This window comes from Haliotis cracherodii, unplaced genomic scaffold, assembly GCF_022045235.1.
Source record: "Haliotis cracherodii isolate W230 unplaced genomic scaffold, xgHalCrac1.p SCAF_2, whole genome shotgun sequence".
NCBI classification, from domain to species: domain Eukaryota; kingdom Metazoa; phylum Mollusca; class Gastropoda; order Lepetellida; family Haliotidae; genus Haliotis; species Haliotis cracherodii.
Genome location: NW_027266275.1, coordinates 45,730,018 through 45,753,069, shown reverse-complemented (window position 1 = coordinate 45,753,069; position 23,052 = coordinate 45,730,018). Strand labels below are relative to the sequence as shown.

General features: G+C 38.7%; 1 protein-coding gene and 1 pseudogene across 3 annotated transcripts in view; one reads left to right on the top strand and one right to left on the bottom strand.

Annotated features, from left to right (window-relative positions):
* The window catches only part of LOC139468148 (protein N-terminal asparagine amidohydrolase-like), a 638,951-nt gene that overhangs the window by 286,845 nt on the left and 329,054 nt on the right, over nucleotides 1-23,052 (top strand). For all 3 annotated transcript variants that reach the window (XM_071249923.1, XM_071249922.1, XM_071249924.1), the window contains one exon: nucleotides 18,160-18,268. In XM_071249923.1, coding sequence (XP_071106024.1) covers nucleotides 18,160-18,268 — 109 coding nt within the window. The remainder of the gene's footprint in view (nucleotides 1-18,159; nucleotides 18,269-23,052) is intronic.
* LOC139469007 (uncharacterized) lies at nucleotides 511-1,229 on the bottom strand (annotated as a pseudogene).

The window sequence follows — 23,052 nt, the reverse complement described above, 5'->3', positions numbered from 1 at the left end:
AAGCTTCAAGATTGTCTGTTTAACCTTCTTTTGGGTCAGTTCATTATTTTAGAGGTAACACAGCACTTGACTTATGTGCAGTCAGCTGTAAATTTGTATTGATAGGGTGTAGGCGAAATGAGGACAGGCCATACTATTACCACTTCGTCGAGATCTGCTGCGACAACCCAAGTCCAGCATATTCCACAAAAATGTGCCCAGCCTTTGGTAGTTACAAGATTACTTGGCGACAACTATTTGTGTGATTGACAGTGAAGAGGACATCTGTTGAAAATAAAAAAAATTTAGTTGGTGTGATTAAAGCCAAAATACAGGATTTATGGCAGATATGTAATAGAGGTAGTATTCTTAGAATTATTAACAATGGTAAACTATTGTTCAAAAGAGATACAAAGGCAGTTTTAATCTAGTGAACATTAGCGGATTTGGGGCCAGTGCCTTTTGCATTGGTTGCCTTTTAGGAGTTAAGTTGTTTAGAGGGTCTATGACCCACTGTTGCACAAAGAAAGATTAGGCAGGATGTAGTTTGCCGCAATTAGAGCATTTATGAATAAACTTGCTCTCTAACCTGGAGTACCTTGTAGTCCCAGCATGCGTTGACTGTAAAGTCATGCACTCTGCCGAAAGGGGCTGTATAGTGTCCAGCCTTGTCCTCTGGGATGTTGAATAGAGTTGGTATCATGTGCTTCAACCACAGTTCACCTTCAATCTTGCTCCAATCCCGAATTCGCTCTTGTGCCATCCGTGACCAGATTTACTGATCGAAGTTTGACAAGCCATAACCCCCTGCGCAGACTGCAGCATTACTGATTGTTTCCATGTATGGCAACATGTTGCCCTGTATGGTAGACTGAGAAGAATGTTTTACCACATAAATACTCATATAAATGTGAAAAGCCGACATCCATTGATCTATGCCAAGTGCCTTGACGTTAGCCTGCTTGGCCATCAGGAACCACAGCTTACCCGATGAATCCATTCCCTTCATTAATGCACCATATTCATCATGCGAAGTCAAACTCACCTCTCCATACTTTCTCTCATAAAAGTAGACAGAAGTGAGTTCTGATAACATCGGTCTGGAAGTTCAGGGAATCACATGTTCCCTGATTGTTTGACCCTGTGCCTGACCCTGCGCCTCCTGTGACATCACGTGAAACTCCTGGCTCACCCGATTCCTCACTGCTAAAAGACAACATGTCGTGATTTCTTGCCACCACCGACACCATTTCCGCGGATAAAATGTACTTACCCCATCCAAAGTATCTAGGGCCATTGTCTTGCCCAGTATGTCCAGGATATTGCTGAGTTGGCTCGATATAGTTAGCATTGACAGAACAGGCGACATCACATGTTGGGGCTCCTCAATGTTGGCTCCAGTAACAACAATTGCATTATCCACATTACCTGATTCAAGTAGCAAAGGAGTGGATATTTGCACGTTTGGAAATGGGGTCCATTCAGTGGAGGTCTTACCTGATCTCAATGACTTACTGACTGCTGATGTCCCAGGCTGGCCTGTTGGCTCCATCTGGGATTTACGGCAGCATGTCTTTTTGGTGGCATTATGAATGAGAAGTGTAGGCCTCCTTGCAATGAACGACAGATGAATTCAATAATGTAAAATATGTATTGTATTGCTAAAAGCGCGAGTGGGCTGATGCCATGCCACAAGATGACATAGTAAATGTAAACAAAATACTCATAGACTGGACATGCCAACAGCGGATCTAGGCAACATGCAAATCAGCATGTAGATGCACAAGATGAAGGTATTTAGCTGTTTAGCTGGGTATTAGTGACCCACCTTAACCATGTCATAAATGAATAGTAGGAGATAGGATAACTTGTAAAAATTGAAAATTTTACAATAAATTGTATATTGATACATTTATCCTATCTCACACCTTAAACACCCACCCAACCATCCCTGCATCACAATTACACCAGCCTGTATGCTGTAAGAAAGAGAATGAGCATGTTCGAGATGTAATGTGATCAGGTCGCACAGGAATCCGGTAGTGAGTGACCCATTGTTTGTAGAAGTGGCCATGGTGACAACTGGAGTAGTATAGGTAATGGGGGTTCTGGCTCACTTCCACTGGAGCGGGATTCATATACCTATACCATCACTACAGAGGGAAATTTTTATGCCAAAATGACTATGCGATTCAACGATAGTCATGAGATTAAACTAAATTGGCTCTAGCTCACCACCACCTGGAGTCTATGATATAAATTTTTATAGGTAATGAGGGTTCTGGCTCACTTCCACTGGAGCTGGATTCATATACCTATACTGCTACTACAGGTAGCATTTTTTATGTGTAAATGACTATGCAATTCAACGATAGTCATGACTCCAGCTCACCAATACCTGGGTCCAATCATTGCTTTAGATCAGTCTAAATGGTAATAAAAATATTCTTCATTATTTTTATCGATAAAGCGATATTCAACATTTTTATTAAGTTCTTCGTTCATTTTACCAGGAGACCAGACTATATAACTACACTCTTTTTGTAAATTGATAAGAAACAATTGATTACCGTATTTGGTTGGTTTGACATCACTGATATAATAAAAACCTTGTGGTAATTCTCTCCATTTAATAGTTTTTTCCATTATTATATATTTATGTAAGCATTTGTCTAAATGTAATCACACGATAGTAAGCAATTTATTTTGAATCTCCAACCAGTTCTTTGGTTTTGGCATGGAATAATTGACTCGCTTGTTGCCTCCCCTGTTCTATGAACTTTTTTTTCTCGTCTTCGCTAATACCATTGGTCTTACGAGATTTTGATCGAATCTCCTGCTTCATTTCGTTGTATTTGGTGAGTTCCGACAGCACTAAACGAAAGTCATCCTCGGATATCTTACAATCGGCCATTGCTGTCGAAATATGATCCTCAATGCTGTTCAACTTTGCTTCGGCGAGTATCCGAATACTATCGTGTTTTAATGTTTTCTTTTGCAACCTACGAGAAATGAATTTTATCGCTATTCCTGTCAGTCCTGAGACTCCGGCACCTATTTCCATGCCGAGCACGATAGGCGCGGCGATTATAGTTGATAGTAAACCGACACCGGCTACACCGAGTCCCATGCCAGCTACTACAAGAGCGGTGTCAACTCCGTCCAGAGCATTCACGGCTCTGCGATACTTTTTATACAATCCAAGTCTCAACTCCCTATCCTTTTCTATTCGATGTTTTATGTCGCTTATTTGATGTAATCGAAATCCATCAACAGTTTCCATCTTTTCATCGAGCGCTGGATATAAACTCATAGTGTATATTACGAATATATAATAGTCTTTAATTGGTCTTGCTTAAATGTTTTGAGAGTATACATCAACCTTATCAAATGTATATTATACGGCAAGAATATCTTAGAAAGAGAAATTCTGTCACTTTTAATAATTTGAACCCCCTCAAGGGTTGTAACGGGTGATGCTCCAACATGAATAATACTGCAACGTTGACGCTCGTGTTTCTTGAGCCATTTAATCGATAGACCTGGTAATATTTCGAAGGCATCTACCGGTGCATCTCCGAACAAGACTTCAATAATAAGCGTAGAAATATTAGGTATTGCACTCAAGTTCTGTTTAATATCATCGAATTCTCTAACCAGATTTAAACTAACATTTTGGATTGCCGGACGACTATATAACATATGACCTGGTTTTTCTGGCAGGGGAGTGACTAACACACTTTTTCGTTTTGACGGGATATAGGCCGCGAATACGATGCCACTATTTATTATCTTAGTTAAATTATGTCCCTTACCCATCATAACATAAGGTGGGGTAATGACGATATTCAATAGCCACTCGATGTTTGCTTCGACCATAGTCCATTTATTCTCACTGTTGCGAATAATATTGTACGAAGTGTTTTTATGGAGTCTACTAACGTCAACATCGCTTAAATCTTCTAGATTACCCGTGAATGTGACTTCTTTCCGCTTGTATACATTATCGTGTAAGTGTAAAGCGTATAACTTACCATTGGTACCGGGTTTACCGAATCCTTCTGTGTCTCCGAGATCGGAAAGCGCAATTGTATTACATTGTCTTATCGTTCCAGTGCCTGATGCATCAACCATTATTTATAATATGGAGTGTTACACTTAAGTATCCTATATGTACAGGTTGGTGTTTTACATCTAATACAGAAATTTTAAGGTCTGAAATAATACCCCGCTTTAATTTTTTATATTGTAATGTTGAAAAAGATTCCGTTCTACCGCTATTGTATTTTTCATCTTTCACTGGAACACTTCTGAGTAGAGTTGAAGGACTTTCTTGTTGAATATTATCCGTTGTACTGATTTGATCAAGATGGATGCACAGCTCTTTATAGGGAACTAAATCGGGTAAATAGAGTCCCTGATCTGATGTCTTGATTACTGTTATTTCTCCTCCCCATCCAAGTGTGTATGCTAAGTTACTGTAAAGCTTTACATCCTTTTTTCCAGCGTTTAAAATCAGTAACCCATTTGACTCATTTTGTGTTAGACTAATTCCATTAGGCTTAAAAAATTCATCATTGAGTGAGCATACGCTGTAATACCCATCAGGTATAATGTATTTTTGACCATTTATTTCTGTCTCATTATTATAACCTCTCGTAGCATTTATATTGGTCCACCGTGGGTAATACGTTACATCGCATAGAGCTACTTCGAGTTGTCCATCCGAGTTATCGATAGTACGAAGCAGTTGAATAGACTGACTATTTGTTATTCCCAGGAGTGTAACATACATATCAAATATACAATGATACTATATCATAACTTAAATATGGAATCAACCATTATTTATAATATGGAGTGTTACACTTAAGTATCCTATATGTACAGGTTGGTGTTTTACATCTAATACAGAAATTTTGAGGCCTGAAATAATGCCCCGCTTTAATTTTTTATATTGTAATAACGAGAAAGATTCCGTTCTACCACTATTATATTTTTCATCTTTCACTGGAACACTTCTGAGCAGAGTTGAAGGACTTTCTAGTTGAATATTATCCGTCATGCTTATTTGATCAAGATGGATGAACAACTCTTTATAGGGAACTAAATCGGGTAAGTTGTTAATACTTGCAATCACTTTTAAGCCGCGTGATAATGTTATTGCCCGATTAAATCCAAGTGTGTATGCTAAGTTCTCACCAATAAGTATATTTGTGTTTCCATTGATGATTGTCACTGCCCCAGTGGCCTCATTTTGTGTGATACTAATTTTAGTAGTATTATAAAATTCCTCATCAGACTTAAAATATTCATCATTGAGTGAGCTTATGCTGTAATACCCATCAGGTATAGTAATAATTCTATTAATTCTATTTTGGTCATCTATTACAAATATCTCATTATTTCCTCTCGCAGCACTTATATTGGTCCACCGTTGGTAATACGTTACATCGCATAGAGCGACTTCGAGTTGTCCATCCGAGTTATCGATAGTATGAAGCAGTTGAATAGACTGGCCATTTGTTATTCCCGGGAGTGTAACATACATATTAAATATACAATGATACTATATCATAACTTAAATATGAAATCGAGATACATTACTAATCAATCGATTATAGTAACTGCCTCTGGTGCTGAATTTTTAGTTAAATTCCACGATATCTTTGAAAAATACAGTTTCACGGCAACTAACGATAAAATGGTGAACAATTGGTTTCACAATCCGATGCAATTTTGGCAGAATCAGTTAAACTTTGCTGTATGGTGTGCCACAACGGGATGTTGCGTATCTGTTAATGCCCCAGGATTTAAACTCTATAAGTCTGTTATATTATTTCACGTGTACTATCAGATTAGACGTATACTTAAAGAAATTAATTTTCCATTACCGCTGGATCCAGCATGGAATCACGCAAATAATATTTATGATAAGAGGGCCTTCGAACGTATTTGTAATGAATTTAATGTTTCTACGAGTAAAGATTGGCGCATTAAAGGACCTAGCCATGGTCTAGGTATTCCGTACTCTGGACAAAGAACTATTAAAGATAAAAGCGATTATTTAATTAAAGAGGGTGTGATCCCTTCAAGCTTTGCTCTCTCGGATAAACAGTTTAGAGCAGATCGTATGAACTTTGAGAGTGGCATTCCTTATATTATAACAAAGTTTGTGCATCCAAACGATACAACAGACGCTTGGAATGAATTTCTTAATGATAAAACGGAAAATAATTTTACTAACCCAGGATTTGAAAGAGTTAATGAATCGATAAGAACTTATGTATGGGCAATTCTCGGTGCACAATCGCAAACATGAACGTCCATTATCGGTACTGGGACGGCGTTCGATGCGCAAAAACAGTTTGTCACAAACATGGAGGACGCCATTAATTCACCAGTTGACATACCATCGTCTATAAAGCGTTTTCAAGATGCATTACAGTATGCTCAATCCAAAGTGGACTTTGTTTATGCACCGGGACTATACATGTCTCCGAGTAATATGGAACTTAAGATAGGTCAAGTGATAGGCTATAATAATAAAATTGTTATTGCTACCGATCAACAAAAACCAGGTATAAATTCAGATATGAACGTCGAATTAATAACGCAAACGATCACGGGCGAAAAGGGAATAGTCAAGCCGCAGTTATCTACTAAAACATCTTACTGATGCGCAAGTGTCACCACATATTGCGGCTAAAAATCAACAACATATCGATGAAAAAACAGCGCTTGTAGTGGGTGGAGTCTCGGTTGGCTTACTCATGATTTGGTTAGCGAACTGATTTAGTTAAATAGTTCTTAGCGAATACATACAACAGCCCTGCAATTGCTATGATCAACCCCCACAAGTTTTGACTAAGCCAAGTGGTGGTCTTAGCTAATAAATTCAATAGCCAGGAAGCAACACTCCCTATTATACCGGGAAGTGCGGCCGCGGCTTTCTCAGCTAGCTTTCCCAGTGCTGAACCTAATGCTTTTAAATGCTTTTTTATCCACTCTCTTATACCGTTTTTATCGTTAGGCGGTGTACTACCACCTGCACTACCACCTGTTAACGAGAGAGTCAAAGTCGATATGATAAATCCCAACGCGGTTAAAATACTAGCAATTGTTATTCCCTGTTCTCTGAACAATGTTTTAATTTTATCGGCCAGTGTAGTATCATCGTTGAGGACTTGATCGATAGTTTCTCGAATTCGACTGATTTGCGAACGAAGTGCCTTTCTATTACTGGAAGCTGTCAAAGTCATCAAAGGTACTTAGATCAAAGTCATTAATATCAAAATCAGTCATTTTTATATTAAACATAGGGTACATGTTTTCAATATAACAATGTCTTCACAATACGGACGCAAGTTAAACCCACAACGTAGACTTCGAGATCCATTGGGGGTCAAAGCAATTCGTCAGTCTGTAACTATAACTAATAATCCTAGTACCATCGATCAGAATCAAACGCTTCTGGTTCGCTTTCCTAATCTCGGCGCACAAGATGTGTTAGTTCCGGGAACTGTCCGACTAGCATTTACGATTGTTTTGAATTCTACCGACGTTAACAGGGAGCCGGTTCAGAACTGAGGTCGTGCTATCGTTAAGAAAATCGCTATTAAAATTAGCGGTAATGAGGTTTTGAGTATCGACGATAGCGATGTATACTATTGTTACATGGATCTCTGGAGAACGGATAAAGAGCGGGAAAACTTACAGTACCAAGGTATTTGTAATAAGAACACATTGAGACTGCGCGTAGGTGCTGAAAATGGTGATGGTACCATCGTAAAAGATCAGGCCGTTGCCGACGCATTAGGTAACAGATTCTATATTCCCATAGACTTTGAATTACTAGATTCCCACATGCCCTTTTATCAAGCATCCCTAGGCGATAGGTTAGAATACGAACTCACTTTTAACGACTAAGGTAGAGATCCGCTAATGTAGATGCTAGCTATTCCATTGACAATATCTCGCTCGAGTACGATATGATAACGGATCCCGAATTAGCCAGACAAATTCGTAACCAGTATTCGGGAAGTTTAGCCATTTTGTACGATCGCGTGCTTCGACACCGAAAGATCACGAGGGACAAAAAAGATACGATGTGGAATATCAATCTAAACGTCCCCACAAGGTCGTTGAAGGGTATTTTAATGTTGTTCGAGGACCCCTCCGATGCGTTTAAAAGAAATACCGAGAAGTTCTACAATCCCAAGATTACGAAAGTAGAATTGACTATCGAGGGCGTTCCTAATCAACTATATAGCCAAGGAATGCTAGCGTATCACCAGTGGGATGAGATTAAAAAACTTCCTTCTATAAAACGTTCTCCGGAAGTTAACGCGGTCGTGAAAGATTTGTCTCTCGGAAGTGTATCGATGGGTGAATACCTCACCTCGAAGTACGCGCTATGGCTCGACATGCGAACAACGGACGATGACCAATTACACGGCAGTGGGAGGAGAATAGAAAATGCTAGCGAGGGTGTCACCATACAGATAACGAAGCTCGGGGAATCAGCTGGTAAATTAAACATATATTTGTACGTGATTATGGATGCGCAACTTAATATACAAAATGGGAGATTCGTGCAAGCAATCTATTGATAATCTTTTACCTAAAGATCCGCACCGCGCTATCATATGCGGGCAAACGGGCTGCGGAAAAACAGCTTTTATTCTAGATATTTTAGAAAGTCATTATCGGGACGTTTTCGATCATATTATTATTCTGTGCCCGACTATAAGCGTTAATAAAACATACTTATCGAGAGATTGGGTAATGAATGACGACGGGGTACACAGAGTCGATCCGGGCGATCGTTTACAAGACTGTCTCCGATTATGTCACGAAAAATACAAAGGAGAATCAACCCTTTTCTTAATAGAAGACTGCAGCGCGAGTAAAGAATTAACAAAAAAGAAAGATATGCTTTCGTATTTAGCATTTTCCGGAAGGCATACTCAACATAGCGTTTGGGTACTTACTCAAAAATACAACTCTGTCCTGAAAGATCTCAGAGAGCAGACCAAATGGGTAGCGCTCTTTCATTGCAAAGATCGAGATTCATTCGAGGAATGTTTACGTGAAAATGATGTCATTTATACCAAGGGTGAACGTGACAAAGTCAGAAAACTGTTAGCGGCAACGAAGCACTGTAAACTCGTATTAAAAACCGATCAACCAGCTGCTTATGCAATTGCTTAGCAAAATGTAGCAAAAATGTAGCAAAATGTAGCAAAATGTAGCAAAATTATAGCAAATTGAACATTAGCGGTTAATATTACATAAAATGTGGTTCGAAATCCTCATTCTTTCGCAACAGTTCATTATTACAGGATGTATTGGATACGTCATATTATATTATGTTAGACTTAAATATCTCCTTAGGTATTACATTATGGAATGCGACGAACTCATCGAACAAATGCTCAAAGAATCTGATGTAGATAAATCTTTAGATAAACATAGAGAAAGACTCGCGGCTTTGGTAGCCGGTGGAAAATGTTCCCAATATTTGGGAGAAAATTATACCATCGAAAAAATTGATAACATGACCGACGAAGAGATTAAAAAACTGTACACGCGTTACGAGTCAAGACTGGGAGCTACCATGACTAAAACTATAGGGTCGTCTATATTACAACTATACACAGTCGTAGCTAGTACGTTTCTCCCCATCCCGGCAGAACATCGCATGTATTTATGCGAATCTCTAGAGAAAGACCCATTCATCGAACACGCTATAAGCTCAGTGAGCTGTGAGTTTTATCATAGATTCGGAATGTTCTTAGCTCCGTTCACCACAGCTTTAATAACGGCTAGGTATTGTCAATTTAAACAAACGTGCCCACTTAATAATATAAATGGAGACACAACAGATTGCGGAAACACAATCACAACAGGTGACACCACAACAGATTGCGCAACCACAACAGATTGCGGAAACGCAACAACAGATTGCAGAACAACAAGTGAATGAGGATGTGAATGAGGATGCACCACAAACAAAAAAACAACCCAGAGTTACTAAGAACCCCCAAAAAATAGCTGCAGGAAGAAAGGGAGGGCTGGCGCGCAAAGCAAAATTAATAAATAATTCAAATCCGATTAAAACATGGGCACTAGTAGGAGTTGCTGGTATCGTGGCTGTATGGTTCTTTTATAAGACCGGAGAAGAGAAAACATCACCCCCGCCGCAACAACAAGTTCAATTAGAGGTTAGTCCTCATATAATGCTATAAGAAGCATGACTACTCCAGTTACAGACGGTAAAATGTTGGTAAACGCGACGTATCATTCAGCGGTGGTCACCGGCTTGGCCATTGGCTATGCCCGTATGGCTAAAATGATTACTAAAGCCACACCTCCCAAGCTAGATTTTAATGGATTTGATATAGGTATGATGGTTCTGGATATTGGATTAGCAATGGCAACGAAGGATATGCTCATCAAACAAGGACTTATCCCGGAAGACATAATGAAGTAATTAAACATTTGAATATTTTATATTCATATACTATGGCATCAATTGCGATGATGGTCGGTGGAGCTGTTGTTAATGCTCTAGCTTTTTCGGGGAGTAATTATTTATTTTCCAGTATGAGGGAATCAAACGCTAAAGAAGTTGAAGAGGAGCGTAAACGACATAATAAAGCATTAGAAAAATACCAAGCAGCTCAGTTACAATATACGCAGCAGAGAATGAAGAGATTAGACTTTATTCATGAAAAACTGATTAAGGAAGGACATTCAATTCAAACGTTTAAGGATGTCGAATCCGCCATGCACGAATACTTCCTCGTTTATGGGAAAAAACTCGACCCAATACCGAGACCAACAATGAGTCAGTTTTATACACCGTCAGAGGCTCAGAAAGACCGAGAGGTCGCATTTGTTATTATGGGGTTATCTGCTCTATTGATTTTCAGCTATACCCTAGTGTAGATGTGATTTGCATTTAGACAAATGATATGATAGATGTATATACCATGAATAACTGCAAGTTTACACTCATGGGGAAGACGACTCTATGTAACCGCCGCTGTGTTGAAATTTACTGCGGTATACACAATTATTACATCAAGCGTGGACACATAAACTATACATGTTCTGAATGCGGGATAGGGGTCAAAGGTCGTTATTGTTTATGTAAGAAACACGGTGCTGATAGGGTCAGGAATCAGATTATTTATGCTAGGAAGAGAGATTACATCAATGAGAGGAATAGGTTGGGGAGAATACGTATTTAGATATCTGAAAACAACCAATTAGACATTTGTTTCATTTTGCATATACCATTCAACCACTATGGTTTTTGTCAGAGAGTTAAAAGCTATGGCAAAGCAATGTGGTCTACGTGGATATTCTCGTATGAGAAAAGCTGAATTGATTACCTTACTCGGTTTGGAACCACCCCAGACTGTTAGAGAACTCAAAGCTCGAGCGAGAAACAGTGGGCTGAGAGGTTATTCTCGAATGAGAAGAGCTGAATTGATCGCTTTACTAGATAATAATCAACAAGATGAGGATGATAATAATCAACAAGAACAAGAATTAATATTTGTACCCACATCCGCCGGCGTTGGTAAATATCTAAGAGGTTGGAAGATGGATATTAATTCCAACATGGATGTTAACGATATTAAGCCCATCATATCGAGTAAAATTAACGAGGAATTAGATGATTTACAAAGTATAAAATACCAGCTGACGATTAAAATGTCATTGAGTAAAAGTAACGCAGACGATAGCGTCGAATATACCGAACCATATTTCCGAAGCAATCAAGAAGTTATAACCGAATCCGATACTATAAACGCATCATTAGATACATCAATTCAGAGGATACAGGAAACTTTAGAACGCTGGACTAATAGAAGTTCGGGTTGGGGTGTAGATAAAATCGATAGTTTATATTTAGATATAGCAAATTATATGCCCTTCAAAGGTGGATCTTATATAGATTTACCCCCATATTATAAGAAGAAAAAAGCCATAATTAACGTAAAAAATAAATCCGATGATTGTTTAAGAATGATGATAAGATCTGCATTGTTCCCCGTAGACAAGCATCCGGATAGACCTTCTAGCTATCCCCAAAACGATGGACTCAACTTCGATGGTATAGACGAACCTACACCAATATCACCAATTGATAAGGTGGAAAAGCAAAATAAATTAGCTATAAATGTTTTCGGACATTCTAAAGGAATTGTTGTACACAGGATAAGCTCCGCTCCGGAACATATTCCCAGAATCAATTCATTTCTGATCGAAAAAGATGGTAAATATCATTATACGTGGATAAAGAGTTTAAACAGGGTGCTATACGATCAAACAAAACATAAGGAAAAGAAATATTTCTGCGAAAGATGCCTGCATGGGTACAGCAGAAAAGATCTATTAGAAGCGCATAAAGAAGACTGTAGAGGTGTTGGACAGACCGCTATCAGGATCGATATGCCTAAAGAGGGTAAAAATATATTAAAATTTGAACATTATTGTAATCAAATGCCAGTACCGTACGTAATTTACGCCGACTTCGAAGCGCTTATCAAGCCCATAGAAAATACCAACCAAGATAATAATACGTACAAAACTCAAGAACATATTCCTTGTGGGTTTGGATATATAGTTGTAAGGTATGATGGGAAAACAAACACTCCCGTGATTTACAGAGGTCCCGATGCAGCGGGAAAGTTCCTAGAATATTTACAAAATGAAGAGAGAATAATCAGGGAAAAATTATCGTGTAAGAAACCCATGTGTATGACGATAGATGATTGGAGGGCCCACAAGAAGTCAACGAGTTGTCACGTTTGTAATAAACCCCTGGATGGGGATTCCGTAAGAGATCATTGTCATGTCACGGGTAATTATCGGGGAGCCGCTCATAACGAGTGTAACTTGAAACTTAAAATGAATGCTCAAGCAATACCCATCCCCGTTGTGTTTCATAACCTTAGAGGATACGATTCACATCTCATTATGCAAGCTATCTCAAAGACCGACGGCGGTTTAACGTGCATTCCTAACAACATGGAAAAATACATATCGTTCTCGTTGACTAAACCTATACATTATAGGGACAAGGATGGGAAATCTAGAATAAAACAAAGTAATGGGCTTAGATTCATAGACTCCGTACAGTTTCTGTTATCTTCCCTGGACAATTTAGCTAAAGCGAACAATCCCGATGACTTCGCGATAACAAATCAATATACCGATAAGATAACTCGTCATTTGCTGCTGAGAAAAGGTGTATATCCTTACGAATATATGGATGATTGGTCTAGATTCGAAGAAACTGAATTACCACCCCTCGAATCATTCTATAGTAACTAAACAGAATCTAGAATAACAGATACCGATTATGAACACGCTCTGACGGTCTGGGATAAATTAGGTTGTAAGAATTTAGGTGATTATCACGATCTGTACTTAAAAACCGATGTACTGTTACTGGCCGATATATTTGAGATATTTAGAAAGACGTGCTTAAAACAATACGGCTTGGACCCGGCATGGTACTATTCCAGTCCCGGACTATCGTGGGATGCATTGTTGAAGAAGACCGGCGTAGAACTAAAATTACTCACAGATTACGATATGCACTTGTTTATTGAGAAAGGATTAAGAGGTGGTATATCGATGGCAGCGAAAAGGTATTCTAAGGCTAATAATAAATTAGTGGAAGGATATGATCCGAGTAAACCAGACACGCACATATTATATCTCGACGCTAACAATTTGTACGGATGGGCTATGAGTCAACCTTTACCCACGGGTGGTTTTGAATGGGTGAATGATATCAATGTAAACGATATCCATAATATCAATGTGAATGATGAGAATAAAGGGTACATACTAGAAGTTGACCTAGAATATCCGAGTTCCTTACATAAAGACCATAACAGTTATCCGCTAGCACCCGAAAGATTAATGGTTACTAAAGATTGGATGTCAGAATATCAACGGTCCTTGATGGGTAATAGTAGGTTAGCTAACGTAGAAAAACTCGTACCAAATTTGATGGATAAGACAAAATATATAGTTCACTACAGAAATCTCCAGTTGAATCTATCGTTAGGTATGAAACTTAAGAAAATACACAGAGTTCTAAAGTTTGATCAAAGCCCTTGGATGGAGCCCTATATAAGGCTGAACACAGATTTAAGAAAGATAGCCACCAGCGATTTCGAAAAGAATCTATATAAGCTCATGAATAACTCGGTATTCGGTAAAACTATGGAGAATCTAAGGAAGCGTATTGATGTTAAATTAGTCAGATCCAATGAGGAAGAAAGACTCGGGAAACTCATAGCCAGTCCGGCTTTTAACAGAAGCAAGATATTCGATAACGACTTAGCCGCGTTGCATATGCAGAAGAGTAATATAAAATTCAACAGACCGGTGTACGTCGGTATGAGTATTCTCGACTTGTCAAAACACTTAATGTATGACTTTTATTACAACGAACTTAAGAAGCAATACGGCGATAGATGCGAGGTGTTATATACCGACACAGATTCTTTGTTGATGGAAATACAAACCGAGGATGTGTATAAAGATATGGCAGAAAAAATAGATATGTACGACACGAGCGATTACCCAAAAGATAATCCACTGCACAGCGTAGTAAATAAAAAGGTGTTAGGTAAGATGAAGGATGAATGTGCTGGGACCCCTATAGCGGAGTATGTAGGATTAAGACCTAAGATGTATTCTATAAAGAAGTCCGATAATGGGGAGATAAGAAAAGCCAAGGGTGTTAAGAAGTATGTTGTAAAAAAGCATATCAAACACGAACAGTATAAAGAATCATTATTCAACGGTAGAACGTTCAAACACGAGATGAACTCTTTAAGAAGTTCAGTCATAGGATATATGGATTAAGAATGAACAAGACATCATTATCCCCCTTAGATACAAAGAGATGGATTGATAATGATGGTGTAACTACCTATGCTTATGGTTATGGTGGTAATACCGTACCGTCGGGAACTATGAACAACTCTTCTCGTACAAATGCCCTACCCGGTCCATCTTGAAGATAATAAAGAATAGGCTCTCCTTCTTTCGTAACCAATCGACTAATGTTATACGTCTTAAGGGACCATATGGGATCGGTTGCGCGACGTAGGCCTCCCTCGAGTTCACCGGGCTGGTATAAATATCTTACCCTTACTCTATCCGGAAGTTTTAGTTCTTTGACTCTCCTCGGTGCTGAAGATTCAGAAGTCACGGATTTCATTTTAATCGCATCGGATGGTTTCTTCCCTATTAATCTTGTCACTTCATTATTCAGCACTGATACAACAGCTGATAATCGTGTCACCCATTCGGTTGATCTCAATCCCTCGGATTTCATTTCGATCCCATACTGATAGCCAAACAAACGTTCCGCTAATGTCCTGTTAAATCTTTCGACGATAGCTTGACTGCAGTGGGCCTCTCTTTCACCACAGACGATTTTGACGTTGTGCTTTGTTAAAAGTTTAGTTACCGATCCCATAAACTCTCGACTGGGATCTACTTGAAATAGCTTAGGCCATTTTAGCGGTCCGCGTTTATATATGCGACTCAGTGCATTAGCTACTTCTGTTGAATCTTTCGAGGTTAATGGCTCAGCCTCTTTGTATCGACTAGCCACATCCACTACTGTTAAAGCGTATTTATACGTTTTGCGTTTTACCTTATCGTGAGGAAGAAACAAGAGGTCAGCCTGATGAACTTCATTCGTTGTAAAAATATCAAACTTCTTCCTCGGTATATAACGCGGTGCCGGTAAATATATTTGCCACAACGCTTGTTTCTTTAACCAATCCTTGGCCACATCTTTAGATACCTTTGCCGCGGTGGCTAATTTTTTTATTGCTCCTACACCTTTCCAATATCCTCGTGGGCTATAGTAAATTTTATTCATTATTAATTAATATTGATGTTTCGTTTAATACAACTCATGACTATCGTTGAATCGCATAATCATTTTGGCATAAAAAATTCCATCTGTAGTAGCAGTATAGGTATATGAATCCAGCTCCAGTGGAAGTGAGCCAGAACCTCCATTACCTATAAAACTTTATATCATAGACTCCAGGTGGTGGTGAGCTAGAGTTAATTTAACTTAATCTCATGACTATCATTGAATCGCATAGTCATTTTGGCATAAAAAATTCCTCCTGTAGTGGTGGTATAGGTATATGAATCCCGCTCCAGTGGAAGTGAGCCAGAACCCCCATTACCTATACTACTACTGGGAATGTTTGAGTAAAGTGTTTTTTTGAAGCGGGAAACTTGTTTTAGGATCGTTCACACACCAGGATTGAAGAAGGATAAAATGCATTGTGTGAGAGAGGATATGTATATAAATATTCAATTTATTGTAAAATTTTCAATTTCTACTAATTCAAATTTTCATAAATAATAAATATTTTGAGTATTGAGTATTTCTTTTTAAAAAATAATTATTTATAATGTTTACTGATTTTTTAACATTAAAAACCCTGTGATATTCAACACTTACAATTTATGTTAATATATATTGCATATCAGCAAATGTATAAGTTTTGAAATATCCATCCATAAATCTGTTCATAACATTTCATTCTTTTTCCATGAATTTCCTGTTTTAGTTTTGAATGAATATGAAGGGGAAGCCTCTCTAATACCAAGTGCACAGTGATAGATCAGTAAACGGCTAAAATGAATGATGATAACTTAAAATCTTTTGATATCATCGTTATCATTGTTGGGTGCTTAATAAACCGCTGTTGAAGCTAGTTGGTGGACTAGGTGAGGAGTCAGTAGCCATCTTCTACCTAGATAGTCACTGTCTGTAAGCAAATGGCAGCCCAAAGGGATATAGTTTTGTTCGCACATCACTCTCATTAATATTTCTTGCATCGTGTGCAACGATGTCAAGTATGTTGTAGTGATTGTCAAATACTATCTGCACTAATGCTGTGGCAATGTTTGCTGCCAATGACTCCGGCTCATCGACACTGGCAATGCTGCGGACATAGGTGCCGTCAATTACACCAAATATACTAGGAAAGCCAGCAATTTCTTCTTGATTAGGGATTGACCATTCAATATTCTAGGGTGAGCCTTGGACTTTGTATCGAGATAAGATAATTTTTCAGCTACAGCAACAAAACAAGATATTTCTTTAATTTAAAACTACAAGCCTGAATTATATTTTCAAGAAAAACATCTTGCAACAATGAAATTTTTGTGGCAGGCAATTTGTTTTCAACATTCTGAAGCATAACAATTATTTTCAAGAACATCTCGGGACAGTATATATGTTTTCAATAAAATCCCAGGCCTCCCCTGATAGAATATCAAATTACAATGGATGTCTGTTTGCACCTCAAATAATTTGACAAATTTTCAGACAATATCACCTAACATTGGATGTCTGTTTTACACCTCAAGTAATTTGACAAATTGTCAGACAATATCACTTTTGGATTTTTGCAGATGAAGGATGATAGTATATTCATCTCAAGGGTGATAGCATTGTTTCTTTGTGAAGGGGAGGTAATCCAATCCCTGATTAAATTTGTTACATTTTATATACCTGCAAGATGAAACTGTTGGATGAGTACCGTGTCTGAATACAGTCTGAATAAGACTTCTTAAGTACTCTGAGAGTGTTTATGAATTCGACCCTAGATTCCTCCACTCCCTCTGGTGAATCCTTGCTATAATGTGAGAGAGTTAGGGTATTCGAAGGAGTTATAAAACAATAGTTATCCTTGTGTATAATTATAAGAATACTACCTCTGCTACATCAGGAAGTAGTCCATCCCACCTCTCCACTATATCTGCATCTAGTTGATATAGGTTATTAGAAAGAAGTGACATCATCCCCAGTGAAGAGGCTTCTGTTCAAAATCTGAACAATTTTTGGGGGTGTAATGACAGCTAAAATGGGGAAATTATGGCTATGATGTAGTAGTATTCTTAGAATAATTCAGAATGACTATTGTTTGATTTTAAGTAAATAATAAAGAAACTTTTTTTAGTAGTTTGAAGTAGTTTTAAGTAATTCATTTGTAGTTGTAAGTACGACTGAAAGAAAAAGAAAAAATTATATTTAGTGTTTTTTTCTTTTAAACCTTGACAACGTATATTGTTTTGAATGTTGTAATTCAATTTTTACAGGCTCAAGGTCTTCCTGTATTGGTCATTTTGATGGGTGTAACAGCAAGCAGGGATTAGAGACTATGTTGGAGCTAGTAATGAAGTTGTCCAAGGACACACCAGAAGGCCAGTATGTACCATATTAGTTTCATATTGTGCGGACATTTTAAAGAATCAATTATGTCTCTTGACCATGTTTGTGGGAATTAAATTACTATCTTTTTCAGTTACACAGTCAGGGTGTCCCCAATAATTAAATTAAAGGATCTTTGAAAGAAATATGAGGGTCCTGTAAAGTAGAGAAATAGTGTAGTGTACTGTACGATTTGATAATTACAGGACAGGACCTTTATATGTGAACAAGACCCCATAGCCCAGTCTGCTCTATCCTGGTTGATAGTTGAACTTAAAAATATGACACAACTAAGATGTTTTCTGGATAAAATTATTGTTGATGCTGAAGCTTTAGCCATGTTTAGTGACACCAATGCAGCAGCCACTGCCCTGCAACAATTATTCCCAGGCAACCCATGTTGCCCACCAATGCAGTGGCCTCTGCCCTGCAACTGCCGGTGTTAAGAAAAACCTATCATGACGTTATGTCATTGTCATATATATCACAATGTACAAGCTTATTTCCCTCCTTGGATTCGGACAAGACAACATGATGCAAATGTTTGATAAAATATTTATTGTTTAGTCTTAATTGTGGATTCTTGTTGAGCCTGTAGCACACTGTTTATTGACAAAATAAAACACTATTAAATACCTCGTTTGGTTAGTTAACTTAAGGGTGTAACAATTTGGTGTTACACCTTCAGTCTGCTGTAGTCTAAAAGCCAGACAAGCTACAGAAAACAGTGTAACTGACAAACAATACCCCGACGAGTATGAACTAGCTACAGATGACAGTATAGCTGACAACCAATACCCTGACAAATATATACTAGCTACAGTGGACAGTGTAACTGACAAACAATACCCCGACTGGTATAAACTAGCAACATATGACAGTGTAGCTTACACTACTACCCCAATGAGTATAGCCGACTGAAGGTGTATTGCCTGACAAAAGCAACTGCGAGTTGTAGATAGATTATTTTGGGTTAATACATGCCCAAATCGAAGTTATACAATAACTGAGAATCCCCCCAAAAATGAGACAGATACAGCAAAATGATGATAAAATATTATCATGGTTGACTGAAAGTGAATTATGGCAAATGGGGGGAGTACGGCCCTTGTGTGGCAAATACTGGACTTGCCAACACTAGGTATGATGTATGAGCATATCCATGAATGTCTCTGGCAGTCACTTGAACAGTAACATTACACATGCCTCTGGCACACTGTGCATCTTAGAATCTAAATCACCATTACTCTTGTGTGAGGTTACACCCGTGCCATGGCCACTTGGGCTTGATGAATGCTCTGTTGTTTGTTTGTTTATGTGATTTTGATTTGGTAGGTTATTATGTTTTTAGATGCGTTTTATTAGTTCCATTTTGATTAAGAATACGCCTAAGGCCTTGAAGTTTTCTAGTTTATTTTGTGGGTTTAGTATTGCTTCTAGAGTGAGAGCCTTGTTTAGATTGAGGGTGGTTTGTAATGCGGTTCGATGTGTGAGGTAGTGTGTGCAGTGGATGAGTGCGTGTTCTGGGGTTTCTAGTTGTTTGCAATGTGGGCAGTTACCTGTAGTGTGTTTTTTTATTTTTTTTAGGTGGTTATTTAGGTTGGTGTGTCCTGTTTGGAGTTTAGTGATTACTCTGTCGATTTTTTGTGATGGATGGAGAATTTTTGGTTTGGTATTGGTTTGCTGAGCACTTTTTTGATTTGGCTATTTGAGTTTAGATATAGGTTATGCCATTTTTTGTGATTTTTTGCTTGTTTACACTTTTAATTTCTGATTTTGAGATGGGTAATTTTAAGCTTATTTCTGGGATTTTGAGGGATAGTTTAGCTGCTTTATCGGCGTTTTCATTACCATATATTCCTACGTGGGCGGGTATTCACAAGAAGGTTATTTGTTTGCCTGCCTTAGTTAGGTCGTTGGAACTTTTAAGTATTTGATTTATTAATTTAGGTCGGTTTTTGGTATTTTTGTTTTGGAGGGCTTGCAGTCCACTTAGGGAGTCGGTAAGTATTAGGATTTTTTTGTGGTTTTTGGATTCTTGATTGTGGAGGGCTGAGGCCATGTCCATTAGTTCTGCCATGAATACTGATTGGTTATTTGGGAGTCGGAAGGATTGTGTGGTTTTAGTTGGTTGTGTGGTATGGACTCCAAAACCCGTGTGTTTGGAGGTCGGATCTGAGGATCCGTCCGTGTAAATGTGACACCAATTTGGCCAATTTTTGTGTATGTATGCTAGTGTGGTAGTTTTAGCTATGTTTGGGTCGGTTAGTTTATTTATTTGGCTAGCTTATGTTGTGTCTATTTTGGGTATTTTAAGTTTAGGGGTGAAGATATTTGATTGTTTGCAGTTTTGTTTAAGATTTTTAATTTGGTGTTCATTTAGGTAGTTTGTTATTCTTTTGGTTATATTGGGGTAAGTAAGGGGTGTTTACGAGCTAGAGCTTGGTTTTTAGGGCTGATGTTTTGGTTTATTAAGTTTTGGATGAGAGGGTTTGATTGGGACGCGGCCCAGAAATTTAAGCTTAGCTGTATACAAGTGTGGTTGACAAGTATCTATACAAGTTGGAGGCAATGTTTATGCAGTAGAGTAAATATTGTTATACTGGAGTAGAGAAGTCTGTTATATACACACAAGGGTAGTGATGACAATCGTCAGTGAAGTCAGTAACAGAAACAAAGGATGAAGCCAGTAATATAAACAACGGGATTATAGCTTATTGGGGCCTTTGATGAGTTGATGGTACGCCAGGGGGTATGAAAATCAAAATAAAATATGGCCGCAACTAATAACTATCCTATCAAAAATATCAAGGTTTGATGTGTTATGTACGGAGAAAAAAGTTGGGTAGCATTTCATGTGGTGGATTCAGTGTCGTTTGCTTTTGAAGACCTGTGTACCCAAAACACACTGTGAAAATGGCTGCCAAACCATGTGGCCAATGGCCAAAGTTAAAGAACAAAAGATGTCAAGCACCTAAAGCAGCAGGCACATGTAGAGTGTGAAAGTAATCGGAGTAGCGGTTTCAGAGCAACGGGGCAAAATACATCTCATGCTAATAGTGAGTGAGTGAGTGAGTGAGTATGGTTTTACGTTGCTTTTAGCAATATTCCAGCAATATCACAGCGGGGGACACCAGAAATGGGCTTCACACATTGTACCCATGTCAGGAATCGAACCCGGGTTTTCGGCGTGACGAGCGAACGCTTTGACCACTAGGCTACAAGACTGCCCCTCATACCAATAAATCATTGAGTTCCAGTCAGTTTGAATCCACTTTATAAATGCAGTGCACATGAGTATGCTATAGTGTAATTTATTACTTGATATGTCATTAGTCTGTTTTGACAAAATTGGCGGGAGCCAGAGCATTCTTGGGTGTTCTGAACCCATTCTAGTCCTTGTTCATATTCGAATCCTCAAATGGATTCTTTGTACCAATGCCGTCAAATAAAGACGCCGCTACGTAATTGACGTGTACAAGGGTGTCCCAGGGCATAGAGCCCTAATAATAAATCGAACGATAACAATAGGACAATATGATTACAATAATAATCTAGACGGTCCTACTCTGCATACACACACAAAATTTGGTCAAAATCGGACCAGTAGTTTCCGAGTTACAAGTGTTCAGAGGTCTGCTATTCAGAGGTCTGCTGTACGGCAGCTTGTGGCAGGGTGGCAGGCCCGGTGGCAGGCCCGGTGGCAGGGGGTCAAATAGTCCGGGAGCGTAGCTCCCTTGTCCATTGAGCTACAGTCAAACGGATTTGTGTTCTGACTTCGCCAGGACCCCGGGTTTCTGTCGCATTGCTTAGATAAAGTGCTGAACCTGTTTCCGACCTTGTCCATGTTCGAATCCCCAATTGGTTTGTTGTACCGATGCCGTCAAAAGTAAGGAAACGCTCTCGAGACATTGCCTCTACAACATAGACGTGTCCCCAAACGTCCCTGGATGTTCTACACCCATTTCAAACGCCGTCCATGTTCGAATCCGAATGTGGTTTGCTTGTTACCAACGCTGTCAAATGAAAGGAACCGCTTGCGAGACATCACCACATGTGTCCCAGTGAGTTCTTGACCCTTTACCGACCTTGAATCCATGTGTTTGAATACTTACATGGTTTGCTTGTGCCAATGCCGTCTAATGTATGCAGCGCTTGTGGGACATCGCCGCTATGAAATTGATGGTTCCAGGGCGTACCAGGATCTTCTTAACCCATTTCTGACTTCGACTATGTTCAAATCTTCAAATGGTTTGCTTAAACCAACTCCATCAAAATATAGTCATTAGTGTCCCAGGGTATTCTAAACTAATTTCAGACTTCAACCATATTCGAATCCTCAAATGGTTTGCTTGTACCAACGTCGTAAATCATAGTCACCGCAGGCAGGCTGGACATCACCGCAAAAAATTGGCCTGTTTGGGGGTGTCGGGGGGCACGGGTGGAACGGGTGGTATGGTAGCATTTGGCAATTGGTAAATAAAGTAGCAAGTCAGGGAGCCTGACCACCCGATCTAGATAGTCGCCTCACAAGACAAGCATGGGTTTCTAAAGACCAATTCTAACCCTCATCTTCAAGGGTAGTCGACAGTCAAAGGGAGATAATCCTACCTACCTAGATTTACGATTGCTTCATTCAGTATTTGTACTCAAATCTGTTTTTAAATAATACAACCAAGCATTGTTACTTTTAGCATACAGCCAAGAACAAACAATGAGGTTCATATGATTAAGTAACTTAATGTAAAGTCTCAGTAGTTTCTGTGAAGAACCTAACAAGA